A 27,966-nucleotide genomic window follows, 5' to 3' on the forward strand; every position below is an offset into this window, starting at 1 on the left:
TTAGAGGCCCCGGCTGAGGAACTAGATGACAGAAGTTTAGAAGAAATTTTGAGTAGTATTCCTCCACCCCCACCCCCAGCCATGACCAGTGAAGCTGGAGCTCCTCGGCTCATGATAACTCATATCGTAAACCAGAACTTCAAGTCTTATGCCGGGGAGAAAATTCTGGGCCCTTTCCATAAGGTATTAGTCTGTTTCAAGAAACTATTGTAATACTTCTTCAAGACAAATGTTTCTGTTTGCTTACTGTTTTCTGTGCCTATGAGTTTTAACAACCGAATGAGGTTTTAGTCATCTGGTATCTTTGGTACCTGGTTAGTATTGAAGTTCTTTCTCGTTGGGTGGAATCGTGTGTTTGTGTTTGAGGGTAATATTTTCTCTTTATTAAGATGTTTTATAAAACGTCTGGATTAGAATTTTTTACTTAAGGTATCGTAAAGGAGAAAATATGTAAGAAAGTATAAATTATGTGTTTTCTACTAGTGAGAACTTTTGAGTGCCTGTAATTTTTACTGCAAGTAAAAAGTAATTTAATCAGTCTTCAGCTTTAAAAAAAAATACTTTTTTCTTATGCAGCGCTTTTCCTGTATTATTGGGCCAAATGGCAGTGGCAAGTCCAATGTTATCGATTCTATGCTTTTTGTGTTTGGCTATCGAGCTCAAAAAATAAGATCTAAGAAACTGTCGGTGCTAATTCATAATTCTGATGAACATAAGGATATTCAGAGTTGCACTGTAGAGGTTCATTTCCAAAAGATAATTGATAAGGTAAGGGTTTTGTTTTGTTTTCTATTTGCAACTTCGAGTAAGGAAAACAAAGGACTTGAATGCATTACACATGTTATTCCTGTTAGATTAAGTCAGCTTTTAAAAATACATGTGAATTTAAGTAAAAGGTTGCTCTCATTACCTCCATGGTCATATCTCTTTTGGGAGAATGGTGGTGGCTGTTAAACATGAACATTTTTAGCCAGAAAATGGATTATAAATAGCTTGGTAATCATTATCTTCTTGGAATAAAACATTGAGTAGTTTTAGGATTCTAGGTGCTAAGTAGGCATTCTGTTTAGGGTTGTTTTTGGGAATTTGTTTATTGCTTCAGAATAAGTTACCTAATCTTGAGAACGTAATAGTTAACCAAGTTTACCGTCTTCATTATGTCAATCACATTAAATTCGGTATTAGTGGTCCTGTGTATTTGTGATATAGAAGAGCTTTTCAATTTAACTTGTTTTGTAGAAATATATATGGTTATAGGTTAAACGTACATAGTTTTGTTGGTATTCTGGGACAGAGAGGTCTCTAAGGATGAATTTATTTGTGGTTCAAAAACTGATTAAGACTTAAATAAAACAATTCTACATAATGAAATGGGAAAGTGACTTAGCTACTGTTTTCTTTTGTTTGATTTTATAAAAAGCTTACAAAGAAGCAGCTATCTTAATTTTGCTTCTTAAATCATGTTGTGGCATAATTTGGACTAAAAAAATAGATTGCCAGTAAATCAGATTTTATTCCATTGCCTGTTTATTACATTCTATTCGTTTGAAATTGAGAAGCCATAGCTTCAAAATGACAGCTTTTGAGGGTGAGTTTTAATGTGAAAGTACATTTGTACTTGATTTTTTTGTTGTTGTTTAAATTAGGAATGGAGTTGAAACTTAGTTACAGTTCTTTTTACCTCAGCTGATGGTGCATTCTTTGCCACCCCCACCCACCCCCCAAAAAGTTTCAGCCTATTATTACTCTTTCTTTTTCTTCAGAAAGATGGAGTCGCTTAGTCTGTTAGCATGTATTCATTTGGGTGGGTTTGTTCAGATGTGTTTGGACTTCCTGTCTACCTTTATTGTCTCCTAACAGTCCAATATTATTTTTCAGGCTTTTCTAGAGCTGAAGTTTTTGTTTGTTTGCTTGATTTAGCATTTTGATTTGGGGCCTCCTTGAAAAGGAGCCAAATATCTATTTGTTCTAAGCAAGTTTATTTTTGAGAACTACCGGCAGTTTGTGTGTATGTGTGTAAGTTGAAGTATTTAATCCATAAACTTAGTTTCAGTATAAAGTGTGTGAATCTGAAGCAGACCTGTGACTTAATAACCAAGTTGTTTTCTGGTTTTGTTTTTCCTCAAAACAGGAAGGGGATGATTATGAAGTCGTGCCTAATAGTAACTTCTATGTATCTAGAACGGCCTACAGAGATAATACTTCTGTCTATCACATTAGTGGGAAGAAAAAAACATTTAAGGATGTTGGAAATCTTCTTCGAAGCCATGGAATTGACTTGGACCATAATAGATTTCTAATCTTACAGGTAAGTTCAGAATAGACTTGAGAGAGATTGTCTTTTTGCTTTGTTGTTTTGTTATGGAAGAAGCTGGAGGGCAGCCCTGTTGGTGGATCCTGCATTCTTGAGACCTTAAAGTACTATAGCAGCACATCATGGTTTACATACTATAGTCAAAATGCGAATCATTATTTGCTGCTCTAGAAATTTAAGGAAACTCATTCAAAACTATTACTTTCATTCTCACATGTGTGTTTTATATTTTGATGCACTGATGTACTTGTTCCACTCTAGCAGCACGTAAATATTGGCGTGGTGACATAAGTATGAAACACCAATATTACTGTGCTGCTTTAGTGTGACAGGGATACCGCAACTGTCACCCAAGTCTGTGTCTCCCTCTAAGATAATATTTTCAGTGAGATTTATAGCCTTTTAATAGACTATCCTTTTTTTTTAAGCACTTATCAAATTTAATCTTTCAGCACTCAAGTTTAACACTAGGTTGCTTACGTTTCCTCAGATTGGTTTTTGTTTTGTTTAAAATGGCCTACTTATTGAACATTCACTACTGTTGTTAGATCAGAATGTAACTTGATAGTTACGTTCTTATCACAACTCTTATACAACAAAAGTCTTTTATTAAGTGCTTAGAATCAGGTGCTTTTAATTAGAAATTATTTTTGTAAATAAAAGTATATCCTACCAGAATAGATTGATACTTTTCTTCCCTGAGTCTTTATCTTCCAAAAAAAATAGTTTTGAGTGTAAAATCTTGGCTTTGTTGAGTGTTTTTAAATTCCTGTTTGATTTAAGGACATCTTACTCTCATGTGCTATCTAGAATCACTGGAAGCATAGTAAGAAAAATATTATTTTCATAAAGCAGAAATGACTGGATTACCTGGAGGATCTTGTGTCACTGGTTTTAAAACAAGTTGGAGATCTGGATACTAAATGTCTTGTTGGAACGTCTGGGTGATTCCAAACTCCTCAAACATTCTAGTCTATTCTTGTTATCTTTTAAAATACTTGTTACATTGATAGTATACAAGGCAAATCAACATTCTGGAATAATTTTTAGTTTAATACACTTTATTAGCAGGTACATTAACAGTACTTCTTTGACCCAAACTTAATTTTAAATGACTGTTGGGAAGTCAGTTGCAGGTATATTTCTAAATAAGATTTGAACTAATGTAAATGTACACTTAAAGCAAAGCATTATAGGTAGAGTGTTTGTTTTAATCAAGCTTTGTAGGCTTCTTGGAATTAGATTTTTTGGAAATTTAAAAATGTGTCCCTTTATAATTTAATTATGCTAAGGTTTTGCAGGAGAGTGTAGTCATATTTTACTTTTTGTTCTTTGCTATTTCTTTACTGTCATCCTGGGGTGATCAGTTTTATGTCTCTGCAAAAATTCATCAAAAGCAAGTAGACTGCATTTAAACTCTTCTAAAGATTTTTTTCCCTTTCTATAAAGCTTCTATATACATAGTTCAATAATACAGGAAGCTAAAAACACACTAATTTCCCAAACAAGTAAATAAAAATAGTTTATAAATTGGGAGTTTATATGCTTCTGAAGTACATAGTGTCTAAACCATTTGGGGGGGGGTCAGTCATGGGGCTTGAACTCTGGGCTTGGGTGCTGTCCCTGCGCTCTTCAGCTCAAGGCAAGCACTCTACCGCTTGAGCCACAGCACCACTTCCGGTTTTCTAGTGGTTTTATTGGAGATGAGTCTCACGGACTTTCTTGCCCGGGCTGGCTTTGAACCGTGATCCTCAGATCTCAGCCTCCTGAGTGGCTAGGATTACAGGCGCCCGGCTTGTCTAAACCTTTTGACCTAATGATAGAAAGCACAGACAGAGCCTTTTCTGTGCTCTGAATAAAAATGCTCAAATAATACTAGAGTAAAACTTCAGTTGAAAGGTGCAGTTTGGATAAGAGCCTTAACTCAATTATAACAAAGAAGCAGAACTAGAATAGATATAACTAAAGGTACAGTTATATCAACATTTAAGAAAGCTGAATTCAACACAGGAGCTGTGTAGTAGTGTTTCGTGTCCTAAGGAATCTAAATGTAAAAATAAAATTTTACTTTTAAAATTAAAAATCGTTTAATTTTAGAATTCCACAGGAGTAAAATTTTCATAGTCCTTACATATCGGTTTCATAAGTTTTCCAAGTAAGCATTTCTAGTATTTGGATCCATTTTAAACTTTGATTAACCACTCAAGTGAGACACTATGCTAAGAGTTGGTAATTAATATAAAAATGGCTTATAAAAGTATAACTTTTAAAAAATTAGACAATTCAAGGTAGAAGGTATGGACATAAATAAATCTTTACAATTTTATAATCAATGAAATTCATTATTTTGTATAATTCAGATATCTTGATAAAATGGGCAACTTTTTGAGCAAATGATAGTGTAACTTTAGAAAAAAGTTAAACATGATTCTTAAAAGCATTAGGTTATGGTTGACCTGTTATTTCCCTAGAGGAAAGTTTTATATATATATATATATTTTTTTTTTTTTTTCCTCTTCACATGTAGTGTGCCTTCCTGGAACCCTCTGTCCCATGAATAACTATTTGGCCTAAACAACTAGAGCTTATTTGTTTTGTATTTCTGACAATAACTTAGTATATTTAATTGGTTTTGCTTCATTGGTTAATGTATCTGCCCTATGCGAGGGTAAAGTTTATTTCACTTCAAAGTTGCATTAATGATCTGTCTCCAGAATGTTTTTCTAAAGTCCTTAAGACCTACAACTAGTAGTATAACTTTAATTTTGACAATTTTCAGCTTTATGTGCTTTTTATTTTTGGTGGTACTGGGATTTGAACTCAGGCTTAGCAGGTACTTTTATCACTTCACTCATGCCCCCAGCCCGTTTTTTTGCTTTAGTCTTTTTTCTGGTAGGGTTCAAATTTTTGCCTCGCCTGCCGTAGACCATAATTATACAAGTGCCTCCTGTGTAGCTGGGATTACAGGCATGTGTTATGATACCTCATCCAACTTGATGTCTTTGTACTACAAAATCTGAGTTAAAATCAGAGCATGTGGTTCATGCCTGTAATCGCAGCATTCAGACAGTGGAGATGGGAAGATGTCAAATTCTGAACCAATCTGAAGTACTTACATAATGAGACTATCTCATAAATAAGTTTAATTTTTTTAATCTATGTTAAAGTTCATAAGAAAGGCTAAGTTCTTTTGTTGTTTTTTACTTTGGATGGTGGATTGTCATAGATTAGAATTATAGCCTCTGTATCGTCAGTTATGATTCTACAGTAAACAATTTGGGTTCTGGTTTCTTCATAGAAGTCTGTAGCTGTTAACATTAAAACACCCTTAGCCTTAATCAGTAATACACCCCAATACCTCAGCTATTGGGATTGCAGAGATATAAACAGGTAGTTTCTCCCTAGCAACCAAAATAGGTATGAATACTGTTAGAGCAGAATAGAATGTTCAAGCCCATGCGTGGAAGTAGAGCTCAGTGAAAGTCTAGTCATTCTGGGCTGTTGAATTTTGATGTGCAGATGTGTATTTATCTTGATATGGTCGTACTAAGAAAAAGTGCTTTATTATAGCTGTATACTGTTTGGTTTTGTATAGTTTATCCTTGCTAGCAATTTGAGCTTAATTTTTATGGTAAATACAGGAATAAGTTAAGACTTAAGATCTTGTTGTACTTTGAGATTTTGTTTTGCTGTTAGTTTTTAGTAATCTGGGGGTGGGAGCTAGAGCCTCACCTGCTAGGAAGCTTTCTACCACACATTTCATACCCAGCCCAACCCCTCAAGTCAGGAGTAACAGCTGGTGAGGAGGGGCCTCATTTAGTATGCTTTAATCTATAGAGGGTAGAGAAAACTGAATGCCTTTTCACCAACCTCAGGTCCTGTATAACGGCTTAACAGGTTTTATATGTGGTTGTTCCAACAAATGCTATTTGTAACTGGGAACCTTGGCAGATTATGTCATTGCCCTAACTGAAAACAATTTATATTCCACATGGTGTGGATATGTTTTCTGAAAAATATATAGTCTGTTGTGAACAGGCTGTCATCCCACAAATGCCATCACAAAATAGAATAAGGATTAAGGAGTTAGCTATTCCTAGTGAGTGCTAGGACATAGAGGACAAGAAGGACAGAACCATAAGAGAAGTTGGTGGTCAGCATCTCAAAACCACAGCAGTCCTGACAGTAAATATAAGTTAACACCCAGTTCACACCCTGTGGCTTCAGTGTGCTAAGCCAATAATACAGTTAAAATCTAAAATCAAATGTTGTGAGGGGTTTGAGGTGGGACTATTGCAATTTATCAATGAGCTTTTCTTTAAAATGTAAAAAAACGGAGCAGCCTTACTAAAGAGTAAAAAAGTCAGCTTTACATCCTTTATCTTATTTGGAAAAGGAAAAAAAATAACCAAAATAAGCTTTCTCCTAACATAACCAAAATATGCTTTCTCCTAAGACTGGGTGCTTCCTAATAGCTTTACTCCCTCCCTTTCCTTCATTTTTCTGGTTATAGTGTGTGGTGGTGTTAGGAAGGTATTTTTCTGTGCAATCTATTCCATTTATACACTCATACATAATATACTGAATGTTATATAGAATAAATGGATTAACAACTTCACTATACTTGGCAGGGTACTGCAATGATGAGATATAAAAAGTTTAAAATGTTTCTGTCAGAGTCCTTTTTCTTTTAGTTCACTTACATTAGTTCTGTGAAGGGGTGATTTAATTGTTACATTAACACAATTTTTACAACTGTTAAGTCAGTTTTGCCCTCACTGGCCTGCCCTCTTTCCCTTTCCCAAACAATGTCAGCAACCTCCTTGCAGTGATTAAACCAAAAAATGAGCTGTATTGTATTGTTCTATATTGTACCTTGAATTTCTTTTTACTTGATACTGTTATATTCAAGCTTTCTTTAAAATTGTGACAGACACTTGGTTATTAAGTTTTGCTCCAAATATTTAAGTTCAGGTCATAGACACTTAGCAGTTTGGGTGGAAGTAAGAGATTTTCCACCCTGCCTGCCCATTCAATTCCAGCATGTAGAATATGCAACAAGCAGACTACTTTAGCAAAGGATAAGCTGTATTTTGCCTGAACATGTTCAGACAGTTGTTTCCTCTGTCAAACCAAATGATTGCCCTGGCAGTCTGCCTTACAGTTAACCTGATAATATATGCTTCTTTTTTGTCTTTGTAAACAAAATGAAGACATAAAAATATATTAAGTTGATCTAAGTTTCAATTATAGTTTAAAATTGCTAGATGGACTGCAAACACAAGGTTGGTGTCATATGCCAGTACAGAGTTTTCTGTGGTCAGGTGATCAGTTGGATTTCTTTCATTATTTCTATTTGAAATAGAGGACTTCCTTTTCCACCTAAGACTTGTGTTTTGTTCTGTTTTGTTTTTGTTGAGGGGTTTAAACTCAGGGCCTGGTCTGCTGGCTCTCTACCACTTTGAGCCACAGGTCTACTTCTGGTTTTTGAGTGAGTGATTAATTGGAGATAAGTGTCTTATGGCTTCAAACCACTATTCTCAGATCTCCAGCTCCTGAGTAGCTAGGATTACTGTCGTGAGCCATTTAACTAAGTATTGATATGATCAGCAATTTGTATAGTAGCAGCATTACCAAATATTAGTAACATAATCGTAAAAATATTTTCAGGAGGACCTTTCATGGTAAAACTGTTTAAGGAATCTGAATCTGAATTGTAGTTCAAAGCCAGCCCAGGCAGAAGAGGCCCTGTGAGACTCTTATCTTCAATTAACCACTCAAAACCAGAAGTGGTGCTATGGCTCAAGTGGTAGAGTCCTAGCCTTGAGCACATAGAGGCTCAGGGACAGTGCCTAAGGCCTTGAGTTCAAGCCCCAAAACCAACGAGAAAAGGAAAGTTAAACTTTACTTGCTTATTCCTTTTGCCTTTATGTGTATTTACGAGTAGACATTGTAATCTTGTAAGAATTTAAGGGAATAAAAATATACATTCCTTATATAAAAGCTATTTGATGAACATAAGTTATTTGTTGCTGTTGGTTAATTAACTGCCCTGATTCTCCCCTAAGACTAAGCTAAACATATACAGTGAATATGGAATATTACTTTTTTTAAAGGGTGAAGTTGAACAGATTGCTATGATGAAACCAAAAGGCCAGACTGAACATGATGAGGGTATGCTTGAGTACTTAGAAGACATAATTGGCTGTGGTCGGCTGAATGAACCTATTAGAGTCTTGTGTCGGAGAGTTGAAGTACTGAACGAACACAGAGGAGAGAAGGTGGAATTGTTTGTTTTTTAAATCTATTGTTGGCATGCTTTATACATAGAAAATATTTTAAAATTTTATTTTCTGTTTTAGCTAAACAGAGTTAAAATGGTAGAAAAAGAAAAGGATGCCTTAGAAGGAGAGAAGAACATGGCCATTGAGTTTCTGACCTTAGAAAATGAAATATTTAAAAAAAAGAATCATGTTTGTCAATACTACATGTAAGTAACTTTAATTAGTGTTTTAACCAGTAAAAGTAGTTTTTGCTGTACTAGAGTAAAAGTTTGTTAGTTATTTGAAGTAATAAATTCATTAAATTAGGGATTATTTCAATAAGATCATGTACTTTTTGGTATTATACTTTGAGAGACACCTTTGTAAAAATTTATTATTCCTGATTGGTTATTAATACTTCTATACAGTAATCTCCTCAGACCAAGGAAAAAACCCTCTCCTGTGGGTCCCTAAAACCTTAGAGAAGGCCAATCCCAAGTGTGTGTAGTTCCTCCATCATAGGTCTTGTCCCTGGTGCTTCACCACTATCAGGACCCTAATACCTTTCGGTGGAGACCCATAACCACGGTGCCACAGAGTGACTTGTTGAGGTAGGGGTCTGGTACAGTTATGCACTCCCAGTATGCAAACAGCAGGCAATTTCAAGTGAATGGGTTATTTTTAGAATTTACCATTGAATAATTTCTAGATGGTGATCTATCGTAGATAGTACATTATATATTGAAATGAAAAATTACTTTGGGAACAGCTGATTTTTACTAAAACAGTTGCACAATTTTAGAAACAGTGTTCTAGAGTCTCCTTTTTTCCTCTTTCTCTAGTTATGACCTGCAGAAACGAATTGCTGAAATGGAAACTCAAAAGGAAAAAATTTATGAAGAGACCAAAGAAATCAATGAGAAGAGTAATAGACTGTCAGATGAAATGAAAGCTAAGAATAAAGATGTTAAAGATGTAGAGAAGTAGGTATTTTGGAAAGTATTTAGATTGTTAATTCTATTGCAGTGTGTATACTTACTACTAGGTCATAGTTAGGATACTTCATAGTTAGGATACTTTTGCCAGAAAGCATTTATCTTCTTTTCTCAAAAAACAAAAAACTGGCTCATGCCTGTAATCCCACCAACTCTCTGGAGGCTGCGACTGAGGATCATAGTTCAAAGCCAGCCTGGGCAGGAAGGTCTAGGTGGTTTTTTATTTTGTTTGTTGGTGTTGGTCGCCGGGCTTGAACTCAGCAGCCTGGGTGCTGTTTCTGAGCTCTCTTGCTCAAGGCTAGCACTCTTACCACTTTTGAGCCACAGATCCACTTCTGGTTTTCTGGTGGTTAATTGAAGATGAGACTTACAGACTTTCCTGCCTGGACTGGCTTTCATCTTTGACTTAAGATTTCAGCCTCTTGAGTAGCTAGAGTTACAGGTGTGAGCCGTTGACACCCAGCTTCCATAAGACTCTTAACGCCGATTAACCACCAGAAAACTGGAAGTGGCTCAGAGTGGTAGAGTGCCAGCTCAGGAACAGCTCTCAGGCCATTTCAAGCCCCACATCAAAAAAGAACCATTGCCCTATATCCAGTTTATTACAGATTAAGTGGCTAATTCAGGCCTTAAATACTGTAGTAGGAAATTGTCACCCCCTAGTGGCAATACAGGTACAAAACCAAAAATGTTCCGTAGATGAATTATTTCCTCCCCTCCTCTTCTCCCCACTGGTCCTGCAGGCCTGCAGTCCTGAGGCTTAAACTTGGGGCCTTGGTACTGTCCCTAAGTTTCTGAGGTTTTGGATATAAGAATCTCACAGCCTTTCCTGCCTGGGCTAGCTTCGAACCATAATCATCTCAGTACCAAATAAAAACTTAAAAGTAAAGTTCATAGAGGTAGATTTGGGTTTATTCTAATTAGATTTCTTTTAAATTTTAATTTGACCCTACTCTGCCACTGTTCAATGACACCAGTATCTCTTTGTAAGTTTCATTTTAATTTTGATGCAGCTTGCAATCACAATTACTAGAAAATGTCAAATATTTCCTTCCCTGAGAAAGCAAATCAATTTTGTCATAGTAAACATGTTCGTGTCTGTGCCTATGGGGAGATCAGCTTGGAGATAGAAATGTTTAGGATCCTGTGTAAAACTTTGAGCATATTTATACTGGAAAGGGTCTATAGTATGGCTTTGAATAAATATCCAAAATAATGACTAATGATTTACTTGCTTTACTAGGAAACTGAATAAAATCACAAAATTTATCGAGGAGAATAAAGAAAAATATAAACAATTAGATTTGGAAGATGTTCAAGTTAGAGAGAAATTGCAACATGCTAAAATTAAAGCTAAAAAACTAGAGAAACAACTTCAGAAAGATAAAGAAAAGGTAGGTGGGAGGGGAATCAGAAAATTTCTTATCTGCATATCAAATCTTTATTGTGTCCACAAGTGTGTTTGTCCTGTTGCCGAAGAGAATGGTGAATTATCACGTCTGTGAATGATAAATAGATCTTGAGAGAATGATTCATGATTGTGGATACTGAATGGTTTATTATTGAATGTTATTTTATCCTCTTAAGGGATCCTTGTACACATTGACTTAATCAGTGGCTGTCTTGGTGGTGATGATAGTTTTCCCTTTTAGTATAGTGTTTGGAAAAAGGGATTATAGCAAAAATAAGGAAGCTCATAATTTACAATGTTGAGTTATCTGTTCTGTAGTTAAAGGAAAATGAAATTTGGGCTTTAATATAGAAAAACCCTAGCTAGTATGACTAGAGCCAGAATCAAGTAACCTGGGGGTACCATGTTTGCAATTCTATCCATACATAGGTAGGACACCAGAATCACAGCCTCCTTAGAACATTTTCTTCCCCTAGTGACATGACAGTTGCAGGTGAAGCATTACCATGTGTTCATGGAAACACTTCGTATTCAAAATGCTAACAAAGTTCTGTGAAGATTGTCTTTTCTAGGACTGGTCTATCAGTATCTAGGAGCAACCCCTAAACTGCATAGCCAGGTCAAGTGCTGTGATAGTACTTGAGTAATTGATTGGTCCAGAAGGTACTAATGGGATAAAACAATAGCTGTGTCTAGTGACCAGAAGTGGTAGGATTGGAATGGGGAAGAATAACTATAATTCATGTAATACATGGTAAACAATTTATCAGGAAATTGCATGTGTATAGAGTGCATTTATTATGGAAGAAGGATATGTAGCTTGAAATCAGGAGAGACAAGATGCCTACCTAAAAGCCCTTCTCTGAACTTTTTTTTTCATAAGTTACTGGCTTTTACTGTGACTGAGAATACAGAAGTCACAAGCAAATGGGAAAATACTTACTAAAGCCAGTTCAGATCTAATTGAGAAGTATACTGGAAAACTGAGTACCAGTGGCTCACTCCCATAATCGTAGCTACTTAGGAGGCTGATATCTGAGGATCACAGTTCAAAGGCAGCTCAGGCAGGAAAAGTCTAACCACTAGAAAACCAGAAGTGGCTCTAGCCTTTCACAAAAGTACTGGAGATTGATGCCAGGGCCTTCCTTACACATGCCGTCTGCCATTGAGGCACACCGCAAACCAAGCAATTTTTTAACATCTCTTTATTTGCATACGTTTGCTATAAAAGAGTAGACTTCATGTGACATTTTCTCAGATATACACAAATCTCTGTGGGGGGGAAGGGGGTACCTGTGCGCGTGCACTGATACTAGACCTTGAACTCAGGACTCACATGCTTGCTCAAGCTTTTTCTTTCATAGGACTCTACCATTTGAACCACATGTCTACTTCCTCAAGGAGTCATTTTTAAATGATCAAGCTTTGATAATATTGTGTGGCCTAAAAAACATGTATCCCTGTGAACATTAGTTTGTCTTATAATCTCAGGCTGAAGAATTTAAAAATCTGCCTGTCAAGAGTAAGAATATCATAACTGAGGCAACAGCCAGAAGCAATTCCCTTGAGAAGGAAAAGGAGAAAGAAGAAAAAAAGTTGAAGGAAGTTATGGACAGCCTAAAACAGGAAACTCAAGGGCTTCAGAATGAAAAAGAAGTAAGATTCTTTTATTACTGTTGATTTGGATGGTTAGATTTTAATTTGGAGATTTGGGAGTAGTGCTCCTGGAGCTTGGGGGCCTGGGTACTATTCTTAAACTCTACTTCTGGGGGTTTGGTGGTTAGTTGGAGACAAAAGTCTCATAGACTTCCATGCCATATCTGGTTTTGAAATGCAGTCCTCAGATCTCAGTCTTGAGTAGCTAGGATCACACTACTAGCACCCAGTTGAAGACTGGTTAAGCCAGATGTGGGAAATGTCTGTACTATAATCCCAGCTTCTTGAGAAGCTAAGGCAGGAGGATTCAAAGGTCAAGGCCAGCCTGGCTATGGTAAGACCCTTACATAGCCTTTTGATATCAGATTTTCGGTCTACACTTTCCCCCATTTATTTTCTATTTTCCCATTTTTAAAAAGTTAACAGAATTAGTCACAGCAGAAGTATCAAATACTTTGTCATATAGCTATTATTAAGCTTACAGAAGCATCCCATTTTCCTTTCATCTTCTGAGTTATTCCTTACTAACTAATGTGGCCACCTTTAAAACACAAGGACTTACCAAGCACAGGGTGACATGGTTCGTGTGTTCAGTTAAGAGTTGTAGTTCTTACAGCGGTGATGTGGCTGGGAAGGTGGCTCAGTGGGGTAGAGTGCTTGCCTTGCATGCATGAGACCCTGGGTTCGATTCCTCAGCACCACATAAGCAGGAAAAAAAAGCCGGAAGTGGTGCTGTGGCTCGAGTGGTAGAGCACTAGCCTTGAGCTGAAGAGCTGAGGGAGCGCCCAGGCCCAGAGTTCAGGCCCCACGACCGGACCCAAAAAAAAAGTCTTACAGCGGTGATGGGGTCACTTCATTGTTCTTGTGCAGGATTCAGGTGTCAAGTCATCTTCCTCGAGATGAGGAAACAGAACATGCTTTATGTAAGCACAAAGCAAATAGAAATGATATAATTGACTGCATAAAGAGCCACTGGGGCTGCTGGCGTAAGTCGATTCTGCTTTGGAATATGATGTGTCCTGAGGCTGCAGGACCAAAGTAGAGCCTGTGTGATAAGGGGAGGTACATGGTGAGGTAAATCTGTCATTCCATCACAAATGATAGAGTTATAGAGAGCCGCCACATTAACTTAGTAACATACAAGTGCACAGTCACTTATCAGCATACTCAAAACTTCTGAGTGGTTCTTATACCTGCTAATGTGGGAAGAGGCTGAATTATAAACTTTAGACCCAATTAGTCCTCTGGCTTAAAATGTCCATAAATGAGCATGCTAAGATCTGCTTCACCAGGTTCTTGTGGCATCAGAGAACAATGACAGCTAGATGTAAACTAAGTTAACCTCTATTTGTAAGGATTATTTCTGTGGTGGTAGCATCTTACTAAATTGATTTCAAAACTACATATAAGCTGGGCACCGGTGGCTCATACCTGTAATCCTAGCTACCCAGGAGGCTGACATCTGAGGATCACAGTTCAAAGCCAGCCAGGGCAGGAACGTCTGTGAGTCTCTTATCTCCAATAAGCCACTAGAAAACCCGGAAGTGGTGCTGTGGCTCAAGCAGTAGAGGGTATGGCCTTGAGCTGAAGAGCTGAGGGACAACACCCAGGCCCAGAGTTCAAGCCCCATGACCAACAAAAAACAAAATCTCTATGGTACTCATTCTACTTTAGGTTTAAAAGTGAATATATTTCAGATTTAATGTATTTCTATTTTAACAGAGTCGAGAAAAAGAACTTATGGGTTTCAATAAATCAGTTAATGAAGCACGTTCAAAGATGGATGTGGCCCAGTCAGAACTTGATATCTATCTCAGCCGTCATAACACTGCAGTGTCTCAACTAAATAAGGCGAAAGAAGCCTTGGTTACAGCTTCTGAAACTCTGAAAGAAAGGAAAACTGCCATCAAAGATATAGAGGCCAAGCTCCCTCAAACTGAACGGGAATTAAAGGAGGTAAAACTTTGTTTTCATATTTCATATTAGTGCCTACAGTGAAGAGCATGTAGATGTATAATTTCAGAAAAACAGGGTCAGCATCTTATTACTTCAAGTGCTATGTATTAAGAAACTAGCTGGGCTGTGTACTGGTGGCTCATACTGTAATCCTAGCTACTAAGGAGGCTGAGATCTAAGGATCATAGGTCAAAGCCATCCCAGGCAGGAAAGTCCATGAGACTTTTACCTCCAGTGAAACTCCAGAAAACTACAAGTGGAACTACAGCTCAAAGTGGTAGAGTATTGGTCTTGAGCAAAAAAAAGCTCAGAGATAGTACCCAGGCCCTGAGTTCAAGCTCTAGGACCAACATAAAAGTCAGAAAGAACAAACCTGGGCTAGTGGTATTGCTCTGTTTTGTTGGTGGTGGTGGTGTTTAGATTTCATTTTTTTTATCGGGCAGAAAGCATAGCATAACCATATTAAGTCCCAATCACCCATAACTGGGATCCAGCTCCCCAGTCTGCTTTAATAAAGGCAAAACTTGAAACTTGGGACATGCTCGTGCATACATGGTGCCACAGTACTTTCCTTAGTCAGAGTCCAGGGAGATGCTCTTGGAACCATAGTGCTCTTTGTCCTTATGTTAGCCCTGAACAAGCAAGAGACCCATGCAGCGGTGTCTTCAAAGCCAGACCCAAATTGTCATGTGTAAGCTTAGTTCCCATGTGTCTTCATTACTAAGGCATTGTGATGACTTCTGTGCAATGACTGGGCATAGTTAGGATTTAATGCCTTTGAGCTCATGCTCTTTATTTTCCACTTCCAGAAAGAAAAAGAATTCCAAAAACTTACACAAGAAGAAAAAAACTTGAAGAGTTTGGTTCATGATCTTTTTCAAAAGGTTGAAGAAGCAAAGAGTTCCTTAGCAATGAATCGAAGTAGGGGGAAAGTCCTTGATGCAGTCATTCAAGAAAAAAAATCTGGCAGGATTCCAGGAATTTATGGAAGATTGGTAATATAAATTTATTTGGGAATGACTACACTTTTCTCAAAAAAGACATGTAAATTATAATCTTATCCTCTTGATTATATAATATGGGACACTAATTTTCAAACATTTTGTATTTCAATTAGTTTTGAACAATTTGCAATCATTTTGTGCATAGCCCAAAAAATATTAACTATGGAAAGTTGATAAGTAAACTTAACTCTTTTTTATGGGCATTATTAAGGAATTGTATAGAAGGGTTATATTCTGTAAGTCAGGTAAAGCTTCTCTCCCTTCTCTGTCCTAAGTTGCATAGTTCATTTCTGACATAGTACATACTGAATACCATGACTGCATTTGCCCACCCTCCTCCCATTCCCCTGCCTCTCTTTTGCTCACCCCCAAAAAAGATAAAAACAACAATAAAAAAAAAAACACCCAACAGTAACAGCAACAAAGAGAAACTGTTTCTACTGGAATTCTTTCTGATAAATAATATTGTAGATGTTTAGAGAAATTAAGCTTTTGGGTTCCTCCCCTAAGAGTATCTTCCTTTAGTCTGTTTATTGTTTGCTTCATGTGTAGATGCATAGAGCCCTGTATAAGTTATCTTGTCCAGATATATTTTAGATCTAGCTACCGCAAATGAGACAGAAGAAGTGTTCTATTTGTCTCTGAGCTTGAGTTCCCTCCAAAAAAAATAACTGTAGTATTAGAAATTAACTATAGCCTCTTCCCCTGCGCCCCCCAAACCCCAGTAACTAATAGTAGTTGACAAACTTAACAAAACTCACAATAATTAAAATTTGCTAGATGCCAGTCACTCTGCCTATAATCCCAACTACCCAGGAGGCAGAGCTAAAAAGGCCACAGTTTGAAGGCAGGCTGGACAAAACACTTCCAAGATCCCATCTCACCCAATAAGTAGTCATGATTATACCAGCCTGTCATTATAGCTTCTTCAGAAAAATAAATAGAAAGATCTTGGTCCTGCCTGCCCCAAGTATAAACACTAAACCTTATCCCAAAAATAAAGAAAAGGGCTTTGTGTATGGCTCAGGTGAGGTGTACTTCTCTCTCAGGTGAGGTCCTAAGTAAAATAACCAGTAGCACCTAAATACATTTTTTATTAAGTGGTTGATTGATAGATATTTGGTGTTCTAGGTTTTAATAACGTACTTTGGAGTTACAGTTATGGTTTAGGGAAATCAACACGTCATTAACTAGTAATAGTGGGTACTGTTAGGGCTCCTGAGCCTCAAAAAGGAAAGGACCCTACGCCTGCAGGAGGTGGGAAATCAGTACCTCAACCCTATTCATCTCCTGCCCCGAGGCTCAGTAAAGCTAGAGTCAAAGGAGCCAGTTCATGCAGTCCCTAGGTCACACAAAGATGGAAACAGCTGGACTAATAGGTGTAAGTTAGCTTCTGTCTCTAGTATCAGTGACTTCCACATTTTTTTCTTGAAGTCAAATAATGTGGCTCTATTTTTTGATCTCAAGGAAAACTAAAGTCATTCAACCAGTGCTGCTACATAGCTTAGTAATAGATGACTTCAGTAATTGAAAGTTCTGCAAGTCATTTGTTTATAATTGTTAGGTTTCAGTCTGGGAAGGTGGATCAGTGGTAGAGCGCTTACCTTGCATGCCTGAGGCCCTGGATTCAATTCCTCAGCACCACGTAAGAAAAAAGCCAGAAGTGGTGCTATGGCTCAAATGGTAGAGCACTAGCCTTGAGCTGAAGAGCAGAAGGACAGCGCCCAGGCCCAGAGTTCAAGCCCCATGACTAAACCAAAAAAAATTTTTTTAATTGTTAGGTCTCATATCTACTTTGTATGTTTTCATGAAATGAGAGTTTTTTTTTTGTTTTGTGCTCATGAAAATTTCAGATGAGCTACATGTCGGGCTGGACATAAGTGTTCGTGGTAGAGAGCTGTGCAGTGAGCCTGGGCCTGGGTTCCGACCGGATCCCTGCAGGAAGGGAAGGTTGCCAAGAGAGGAGCACCAAGATTTTCTCTGTGTGCCCTGTTGTTTTTTTTCTTGTTTTGGTTTTTATGGTTTGATACAGGGGCTTGCAAGGTTACTTGACCCTGCCTCGGTCTCCTGAGTGCTAGGTACAGATGTGTGCTATACCTAGCCTGGTATCTTCATTAACAATGGATGTTTTTAGTTTTTCAATTAAAATTAACATTGAAAATCTGACTTGTAAAGAAATGGGTCCTGTGCTTTTACATAATTCTTTTCTAATTACAGATTTTTTGTGTGTGTGTCACTTCTTAAGGGGGATTTAGGAGCCATTGATGAAAAATATGATATTGCCATTTCATCGTGTTGTCATGCCTTAGACTACATCGTTGTTGATTCTATCGATACAGCCCAAGAATGTGTGAACTTCCTGAAGAGACATAACATTGGAGTTGCCACCTTCATAGGTCTAGATAAGGTGGGTATTCATAATGAGCTGCCTGCATTGAACTGAAGCTAGCTGCTTTTTAAAACCCCATTGAATTCAAACTTCTCTACACTAAGTGAACCATGACAGGTCTTCAGAATTGTGTCAGGTTCTGGTTTACATGGTTATAGAAAAACCAAGAACTTGCTATGCCTCAGCTAAAAGACCCAGTGTTAGAATGTTTTCCGGTGTGTGACCAGAACTTGTTTATCCGTAACCAGTTTTTCTTAATAAAGCTTTCATTCATAGTAAAGGTAGCTCTGATTATGTATCAGTAATTCACTAAAGTATGAAGTTCGGTTGATTTCAGTGTAGTCAGGGGAGTTTTCAGTTGTGGCCATTGTCCTGTTGCAGAATATTTCCTTCAAATAGGCAATATAAGTGAGCCACCTGACCCCAGTCTCACACCCACCCCCTTACAACCACTGACCTGCCTTTGGTCTTTTAGCTTTATGCATTCTAGAACTAGCTACACTCATGTATATAGCTGGCTTTCATGTTCATCTACTTGGTGGCATATGTCTGACCTTCATCCCTTTTCATTGCCACAAGTATCTTATTCTGAATTGTGTGTACCACACATATTTTGTTTGCCATCTGTTGATGTACATTTGGACTGTTTCTGCTTGGGATTGTTTTCACAGTACTACTAATATTGGTGTGTATAGTTTTGTGTGAACATGAATTAATTTGAAGTTCTCTAGGTATCTGGACACAGGAATAGCACCAATGGGTCAGGTTTCCTTCTTTAACTGTTTTCCACAGTGACTACTATTTCCTACTTGCATGAATAAGGTTTCCAGTTTCTTCACACCATTTACAGGATTTGGTATTATACAGTCTTAATATGTTTTCTGTGTGTGCTGCCACTGGAGCTTGAACTCAAGGCCTGAACACTGTCCCTTAGTTTTTTGCTTAAGGCTAACAGTACCACTTGAGCCTTAACTTCACTACTATTGCCATTTTCATGGTTAATAGGAGATAAAGATCGAACTTTCTGCCTGTTTCAGCTGGCTTTGAACCATGATCCTGGCATCTCTGTCTCTTAAATATAGCTGATACAGGTATAAAGCACCTGTGCCCAGCTACACGGTCTTATCTTAATAAATGCAAAATGACATGTGATTGTGCCTTCATTTGCATGTTCCTGTTACTTTGTCTTCTTTGGGAGTTTTTAAATCCTTTGCCATGTTTTTATTGATGATATTGGTAAGTTTTAAAAGTTCTTGACATTCCGTGTACAAATCTCCTGTAAGATTAGAATTGATAAATTCTTTATAAATACTTCCTACTTCTCTTCTTACCATTGTAAGGGATGTATTTTTACTTTGTTAATGGTGGCCTTTGAAACATAGTTGTTGGGGCTGGGAAGGTGGCTCAGTTGTAGAATGCTTGCCTTGCAGGCATGAGGCCCTCCCTCGGTTCAATTCCTCAGCACCACATAAGCAGACAAATCCAGAAGTGGCGCTGTGGCTCAAGTGGTAGAGTGCTAGCCTTGAGCTGAAGAGCTGAGGGATAACACCCAGGCCCAGAGTTCAGGCCCCACAACTGACAAAAAAAAAACACATAGTTTTTAATATTGGTAAGCCCAGTTTCTTGCAAATGTTTTCTAGAGTTTTATTGCTTTCTTTATTTAGACTTGTAGCCCGTTTTGAGTTTTTGTTTTTGTTTTTTTGTCAGTCGTGGGGCTTGAACTCTGGGCTTGGGCGCTGTCCCTCAGCTCTTCAGCTCACGGCGAGCGCTCTACCACTTGAGCTACAGCGCCACTTCTGGTTTTCTGGTGGTTTATTGGAGATAGGAGTCTCACGGTCTCTCCTGCCCGGGCTGGCTTTGAACCGTGATCCTCAGATCTCAGCCTCCTGAGTAGCTAGAATTACAGGCGTGAGCCACCAGCGCCTGGCTCTGTTTTGAGTTAATTTGCGTTCAGATTATTATTTTGTTTAGAAATATAATCTAATAGATTTTTAGTTTCAATTCCTTAGAGTTGATATAAAATGATAGTATTTCCTTTAGCATTATGAAAAGAAATGGTTTTTAACTATATACATGTATTTTTGTTTGTTGGTTGGCTGGTTTGTTTTTAACTTTTAGATGGCAGTGTGGGCAAAAAAGATGACCAAAATTCAAACTCCTGAAAACACCCCTCGGTTATTTGATTTAGTTAAAGTAAATGATGACAAAATCCGCCAAGCTTTTTACTTTGCGTTGCGGGATACCTTGGTAGCTGACAACTTGGATCAAGCTACAAGAGTAGCCTATCAGAAGGACAGACGGTGGAGAGTGGTGACATTACAGGGACAAATCATAGAACAGTCAGGTAAAAAAAAAACAAAAAAAACTTTTCCTGCCGCGAATGTGCTGCATGAATGTACTCTTGCTGGGCAATGCCTCTGAGACCCACCTGACTCCCTGTTCTCTAGGCACAATGACTGGTGGTGGAAGCAAAGTGATGAAGGGGAGAATGGGATTATCACTCGTCCTGGAAATCTCTGAGGAAGAGGTCAGTGCACACACTTTTCCTCCAACTGGGCTTGAACTCAAGGCCTGGGCACTGTCCCTGAGCTGCTTTTGCTCAAGGCTAGCATTCTGCCACTTGAGCCACAGGGCCAGGTTTTTTTGTGTGTGTAAATGGTGTTGAGGAGTCAAACCCAGGGGCTTCATGCATGCTAGGTGAGCACTCTACCACTAAGCTACGTTCCCAGCCTGCTCACACTTATTTTAACATGTCCCAAGATTCAGCCATCTTGAAAGTATACTGTACTGAAAAGATGCCAGATTTGAAATTTAAGGTTGAATTTTTTTTTTCTACATAAGTGACTGATAACTTTTCTCTCTTTGCTGCAAGTTGGAACTTCCTGCCTGGTACTGACTTTCAAGCTTGGCACCCTTCCATTTGAGCCACAATTATATTTCCTAGTAGTAAAAAGTTTATGTTGAGCCTTAGAAAGTATGCTGTAGATGAAAACAGGACAATAGAACCTTTCGAAATTGTTCTAAGCAGCGGGGAGTTAGGCCGGGGGGAGTGAGCGATAGCGGGTGAGGCTGATGGAAGTACCTTGTACATGGGAGAAGAAAAGTCACCATGACAGTGCCACCAGCCCACCCATATTACCAGTAATATGTACTCACAAGACTGACTGGGGCTGGGAGGGAGGGGTACAGTGCAAACCCGAGGATGTTCAGAGTGGGAATGTTTGCCTAGTGTGCATAGGCTCTGGTTTTCAACACCCCAGAAATAGTGTTCAACATAGATTTTTCAGTTACCACATTTAGATATGCATAAGTTTTATAATTCACCAACTAGTCACTTATATTTGACATTTAAGTGGGAATATTGTATTTTTTTTTTCTCTTTGAGAGTATGTCTTTAAGGTAGAAAATGTAGCAAAGACTTCTAGTGCATGGTTCCAAATTTTCTTTTCCAAAACTGGAGGCTAGGGTACAGATAAGTGGTAGAACACTGGCATGTCCTATATACCTTTATCCAAAATATGCCTTGATTTTTTTTTCCCCACATATTTAAGTGAACGCTTGTCTCAATTGAATGATATATGGCTTTATAATAGTTGGTGTTTTGTTTCGTATAGCTAACAGTTGTTTTTCTACACAGAAACTTGTTGACTATCTCCTAAGTTTTAGTACTAAGATTTGAACTGTGTGATTTGGTTTTATCATCTTTGAGAACAGCAGGTTTTCTTTTTGGTGTTGTAATTATTTTGTAGTTTTGGTTTTGCTTTTTGTGTGCATGTGTGTGCATGCCTGTGTGTGATGCTTCGTACATGGGCTGGCCTCCACCCTCCCAAGTGGCTGAGATTATTGCCTGTTCTCACCTTTCAGAAGTTTGGGTGGTCTTTATTCAATCTGAAATGAAGAAAATTTCACTCCTTTTTTTTTTTTTGGTAGGTAAATAAAATGGAATCACAGTTGCAAAAAGATTCTCAAAAAGCAACACAAATCCAAGAACAGAAAGTACAACTTGAAGAAGTCATAATTAAGTTACGGCACAGTGAACGAGAAATGAGGAATACACTAGAAAAGTTTACTGCAAGCATCCAGGTACTGTGTGTGTCTGTGTTATCAGCTGAATTGGGCAGAACCAAGTAAATAAATACAAAGGGTGATTCATTTCCTTGTGCGCTGAAGAGTAACACCCAGCCATTCCTCCCATTTGTGCTCCATAGAATCTGCCCCCACTTAGCAGCTATATTTCTGATCATTTCATTCTCTTCATTGTAGAACGTTTTCTTGATTTTGAAAAGGCAGTGCATGCCCACTATTTAAGCTTTTTTAGAAAATACCCAAATAATCATTGCCTTCTTGGAGTGTGCATTTTTTTTTAAAACTATTCAGTTGCATCTAATATATTTACATACTAGTTTGATCTCGCTTTCTAATGTTTTATCTAGTTTTCCTTACTTAGTAAGTTATGGTTTTCTTCCCAATGTACATTTCCTTAGTTTTGAATTGCTTTAGAGCACTTTTATTTACTTTTTTTGGGGGGGGAGGTCCGGTCATGGGGCCTGAACTCTGGGCCTGGGCGCTGACCCTCAGCTCTTCAGCTCAAAGCTAGCATTCTACCACTTGAGCCACAGCGCCACTTCCGGCTTTTTTCTTTTTGCTATGTGGTGCTGAGGAATCAAACCCAGGGCCTCAGGCATGCAAGGCAAGCGCTCTACCACTGAGCCACCTTCCCAGCCCCACTTTTATTTACTATATTTTTATTTTTCTATTATATGTATGACTAAGTGTCCTTATAGGTACCTTTATATATACGTTTCCTTCAGTTACAAGTATTTCACAGTATTTAGTGATCAGATAATTTGTTGTGTAATGCCAAATTGCTCTCCAAGTGAATTCTAATTCACACACTACTAGCAACAAAAGCAAAAAATGCAAATTCTTGTCAGTGTTTGAACACTAGTAATAAGCACATTGTATGGTTTTATATTCTGAACTGGAGATGGCATTTTGACTTAAGCTCTGTAACAAGCTTACACAGAAATTTGTTCAGTTTTGTATTTGTTTTCTATCCTTTTCCTATAGAAGTTTATCTTTTCTTGAAGTTCTTAAGTACAAAATGTCCAAAGCAAACATAAGTGTTACTAAGTTAAAATGTTGACCTTAAATGCTATTTTTTTTGTAGCGTTTATCGGAACAGGAAGAATATTTGAGTGTCCAAGTTAAGGAACTTGAAGCTAATGTACTTGCTACAGCTCCTGACAAAAAAAAACAGAAACTGCTAGAAGGAAATGTCAGCGCTTTCAAAGCAGGTATGTTTGAAGGTGTATTTTAGGGAGTAGGACTGTAGTGGGGTTTGAACTCAAGGCCCTATACTTCCTTGGCAGGCACTCTACCACTTGAGCCATATTCCTAGGCCAACAGAAAGACTTTGGAGATTGTCAAAAATAAGGTAGTTAAAGGGTATTTTCTGACAACAAAACAAACAAAAAAAAACACTGCAGAATGGATCAGGTACATAGTGGAAAGCTAAGAATCATGAGACCAGTAGTCAGTGAAATACCATTAAAGAGGAAGAAAACTAAGATCTTAAAATAGTCTGGACATAAGTAGGTATGTTCACAGCTGAGCCAGAGAATGTTATACAGCATTTGTGTTGATTTTTGAGCTTCAACTCAGGACCTGGGTTCTATCCCTGAGCTTTTTTCCTTCAGGCTGGTGCTTCTTATCACTGAGCCAAGGCTCGGCATCCAGCTTTCTGGTGATTAATGGAACGTCTCTCCAATGAACTTTGCTGCCCTGGCTGGCTTCAAACCATGATCCTCAGAACTCAACCAACCTCCTGAGTAGCTAGGGTTACAGGCATAAAGCTACCTGCATCCATCAACAGCATTTTTGACATATGGGGTTTGGGTTTAAGCTACTTTTTCCTAAAATGTATTCTCCTGCATAGCTGTCATTGATGAACTTCATAGCTAAAATGGTGGGTAATACAGAAACATGAATTGAGGTCTTTACTTTCTATTTCAGAATATGATGGTGTGGCAGAGAAAGCTGGCAAGGTAGAAGCTGAGGTTAAGCGGTTACATGATCTCATCGTAGAAATCAACAACCATAAACTCAAGGCCCAGCAAGACAAACTGGATAAACTCAACAAGCAGTTAGATGAATGTGCCTCTGCTATTACAAAAGCCCAAGTAGCAATCAATACTGCCGACAGGTAATGTGTGTACTATCCCTTTTGTTACCCAACAGGGCTTTACTAAGGAAACAATTTACAGTGAAGGAGCCTTTATCCAATGGCCTACGTTTTAAAACTGGTAAACAAGGTATCTTAGGAAACTGCAATTTTGTAACTCCCCCATTTTTGAGGCATAAATATAAGTTTTGTTTCTGTGATTTAGAGGAACAGAGATAAGAATGGAATCTCTTGGCAAGACTGTACTGGCTCTTTTATGTAGTGCATGGTAAGGCAGGTCTGTTCACTGAAGCATTTCCAGCCCCATTAAGTTATGGGATTTTTTTCTAATTTCATTACCACAACTCATAAGACTTAAGTTGTATGTCCCTTCATGGATCCTGAATAAATTAACCTTTGAGAATACTAATGACATACGTAAAATAAAGCTAGCTACAGATACGAATCACTGAAAATAAGATAGACACATAGGTAAAGTGACAGATTTCACCAGTTGTCAGTGGCTCATGCTTGTAATCCTGGCTACTTAGGAGGCTGAGATCTGAGGATTACAGTTTGAAGCCAGCCCAGGCAGGAAAGTCCATGAGACTCATCTCCAATAAACCACTCAGAAAGGACCAGAAATGTGCTGTGGCTCAAGTGGTAGAGCACTAGTCTTGAGAAAGAGTCTCAGGGACAGCACCCAGGCTGAATTCCAAGTCCCAGGACTGCCAACTAAAAAGATTTCATAACCAAATGGATAGCTTTGCATAAAAGTCTTAAAATTGGATATTAGAGCTTATATAAGAAATTTCATATGTATTTGATAAAATCATAGTTCATCTTCATAATTATAGAAATGCATAAAATCCAAGTTAAAGTGGCTCAGTGAGTTGGGAAAAAAATGTCACTTTGAGTATCTTGAAAAATTCCTTGGTAGACTTTCAAATCTCATTACTACATTTTCACTGTCATTTTGCTTTAGAAATTTTAAAAAGGCACAGGACTCTGCCTTTCGCACAGAGAAAGAAATAAAAGATACCGAGAAAGAAGTGAAGGACTTACAAGAAGAGCTAAAAAACCTTGATGAGAAAGCAGAAGAGGTCATCAGCAACACAAAAGCTGCTGAGGTACGTTTTTATTTTGTATGATGGAGGAAGAGTGGTACCCAAAGCGGTGTAACTAAACCTATTTGTACAACAAAAAGTGAGTATCCAATTTTGTGTGAATAAAAGGGAAGGGATATGGGGACAGGTTGCTAACTGCACTGGGAAAATACGTTGTTGGAAAAATCGTGGCTCTAGAAGTTGTTGGTTTATAGGAATCCTTGCCAGAGATCCAGAAAGAACATCGTAGCCTTCTTCAGGAACTGAAAGTTATTCAAGAAAATGAACATGTTCTTCAAAAAGATGCACTGAGCATTAAGTTGAAACTTGAGCAAATAGATGGTCATATTGCTGAACATAACTCTAAGACAAAATACTGGCAAAAGGAGGTAAGAGTGCTACCATTTACTTCATTATTTGAGCCTCTTATTGGTTTTTGTTTTGAGGCCAGTTGTGATTATTAATTTTGATACAGTCTATTTATAAAGCACCATTTTAAACAATAGTGCGGAAAGATTGAGTACTTGTTAGAATTGGGCAACCCCAGAATTAAAGATTTTAGAAAATCTTACATTTTATGACAGGTAATTTTATTGAACTAATTTTGAGCATTCATTAACAAATTAGTCTCATCATGATTTCATATTTGTATGATTGTATTTTCTTAAAAACCATGATGTCGATTTGCCTTGTGAAAGTTAAAATATGTTTATCACTATTCCACAATACTGTGAAATATGTGACACTTACGTAATCACCTAATCTCAATTAAAAAAAAAAAAGTGAGAAGGGATGGGTTAAGAGCAATGGGTGACAATGTTGTCAGACACCTTGTACTCACATACTGTTTTGTAGAATGGGAACTTCTTTGTACAACTACTTAAAGATATAATTTTAAAATGTAAAAAATAAATCCTCTCATCTTAATTGAACTTTTAGATTTCAAAACTGACATTGCATCCTATAGAAGATCATCCTGTTGAGGAGATTTCGGTTCTGAGCCCAAAGGATCTGGAAGCAATCAAGAACCCAGATTCTCTAACAAACCAAATTGCACTGTTGGAAGCCCAGCGCCATGAAATGAAACCAAACCTCGGTGCCATCGCAGAGTATAAAAAGAAGGTTTGGATACATTGATGCATAATAGATTCTCTTAATTCTTAGCCTGAATCATAACTTCTAACTTTATAATGATCTGAAACTTATACCTGAAGTTTTTCTCACAATCTTCTCATAGGAAGAATTGTATTTGCTACGAGTAGCAGAACTGGACAAAATTACATCTGAAAGAGATAATTTTAGACGGGCATATGAAGACCTTCGAAAACAAAGGCTTAATGAGTTTATGGCAGGATTTTATATAATAACAAATAAATTAAAGGAAAATTACCAGATGCTTACTCTAGGAGGGGATGCTGAACTAGAACTTGTAGACAGCTTGGATCCTTTCTCCGAAGGAATCATGTTCAGGTTTGTTCTACATATTGCTGTTCAATATTTCTAGGGGTGAGCTATGAAGGTTAGCTAATTTGTTTATATATTTGCGAGCTTATAGTATAAATTACAGGCCAACAAATACACAAGGTATTTGTGTAGTTTGGTTTTTTTTATAGCCTTAGTTAAAAGAAACAAAGAGCAAGCATACTTAACTCATCTTTGAGATCTTCAAATTTTATTAGATGTTCCTAATGTTCATCTTCTACAAAGGGTTTTTAAACCACCTAGAAAAAAGGAGGATGGGGCTGGGAAAGTAACTCAGTGGTAGAGCGCTTGCTTTGCATGCCTGAGGCCCTGGGTTCAATTTCTCAGCACCACATAAGCAGGAAAAAAAAAGCCGGAAGTGGCGCTGTAGCTCAAGTGGTAGAGTGCTAGCCTTGAGCTGAACAGCTGAGGGTCAGCGCCCAGCTCAGAGTTCAGGCCCCACGACCGACCAAAAAAGAAGAAAAGAAAAAAGGAGGGTGGTAGGTAAGCCAAGCATGGTGGTTCATGGTTCTAAGTGCTGGGTGCGGGGGAGGGTAAAAAGGCAGGAAGATTGTGAATTCAAAGCCACTCCAGGCTACATAGGGAGCCGCTCTCAAAAAAAAAAAAATTCATTTGTGAAAAGCACATAGGAATTCCCAAGGAGGCTGGTAGAAGTAATTTACACAATTTTACACATAATTTGACTAAAAGGATTACCTAATTACAGTGTCCGGCCACCTAAGAAAAGCTGGAAGAAGATCTTCAACCTTTCAGGAGGAGAGAAAACGCTCAGCTCACTGGCCTTAGTATTTGCTCTTCACCACTACAAGCCCACGCCCCTTTACTTCATGGATGAGATAGACGCAGCCCTGGACTTTAAAAATGTGTCCATTGTTGCATTTTACATATATGTAAGTCATAATCATTGTTTTCATTCTGGAATTTTGTGACTCCATGGAATTATTTGGATTATTTACTACTTTTTCTTTTTTTCTAGGAACAAACAAAAAATGCCCAATTCATCATAATTTCTCTTCGAAACAATATGTTTGAGATTTCAGATCGCCTTATTGGAATTTACAAGACATACAATATAACAAAGAGTGTTGCAGTTAACCCAAAAGAAATTGCATCTAAAGGACTTTGTTGAACTTTATCCTAACGATGGCAAGTTTGGACAGATTTGGTGAATTTCTGGTTCTGTTTGTAAAAGATTACACGTGGTTGTATAAAGTACATATTAAGCTA

General features: G+C 37.8%; 1 protein-coding gene across 1 annotated transcript; it reads left to right on the forward strand.

The window, feature by feature from the left end:
* On the forward strand, positions 1-27,966 carry Smc4 (structural maintenance of chromosomes 4). The gene is made up of 22 exons (XM_013016221.1): positions 1-183; positions 577-768; positions 2,132-2,308; positions 8,431-8,595; positions 8,677-8,804; positions 9,420-9,560; positions 10,816-10,966; positions 12,475-12,639; positions 14,362-14,595; positions 15,405-15,590; positions 17,845-18,006; positions 20,107-20,332; positions 20,436-20,515; positions 21,919-22,071; positions 23,159-23,285; positions 24,004-24,193; positions 25,137-25,281; positions 25,473-25,646; positions 26,197-26,379; positions 26,495-26,727; positions 27,446-27,629; positions 27,716-27,966. Exons 1-22 carry the CDS (start codon positions 82-84, stop codon positions 27,866-27,868), a joined length of 3,651 nt encoding a protein of 1,216 aa, XP_012871675.1. The 5' UTR covers positions 1-81; the 3' UTR covers positions 27,869-27,966.

The sequence above is a fragment of the Dipodomys ordii genome, unplaced genomic scaffold (genome assembly GCF_000151885.1).
Source record: "Dipodomys ordii isolate 6190 unplaced genomic scaffold, Dord_2.0 Scaffold30, whole genome shotgun sequence".
Classification (NCBI taxonomy): Eukaryota; Metazoa; Chordata; class Mammalia; order Rodentia; family Heteromyidae; genus Dipodomys; species Dipodomys ordii.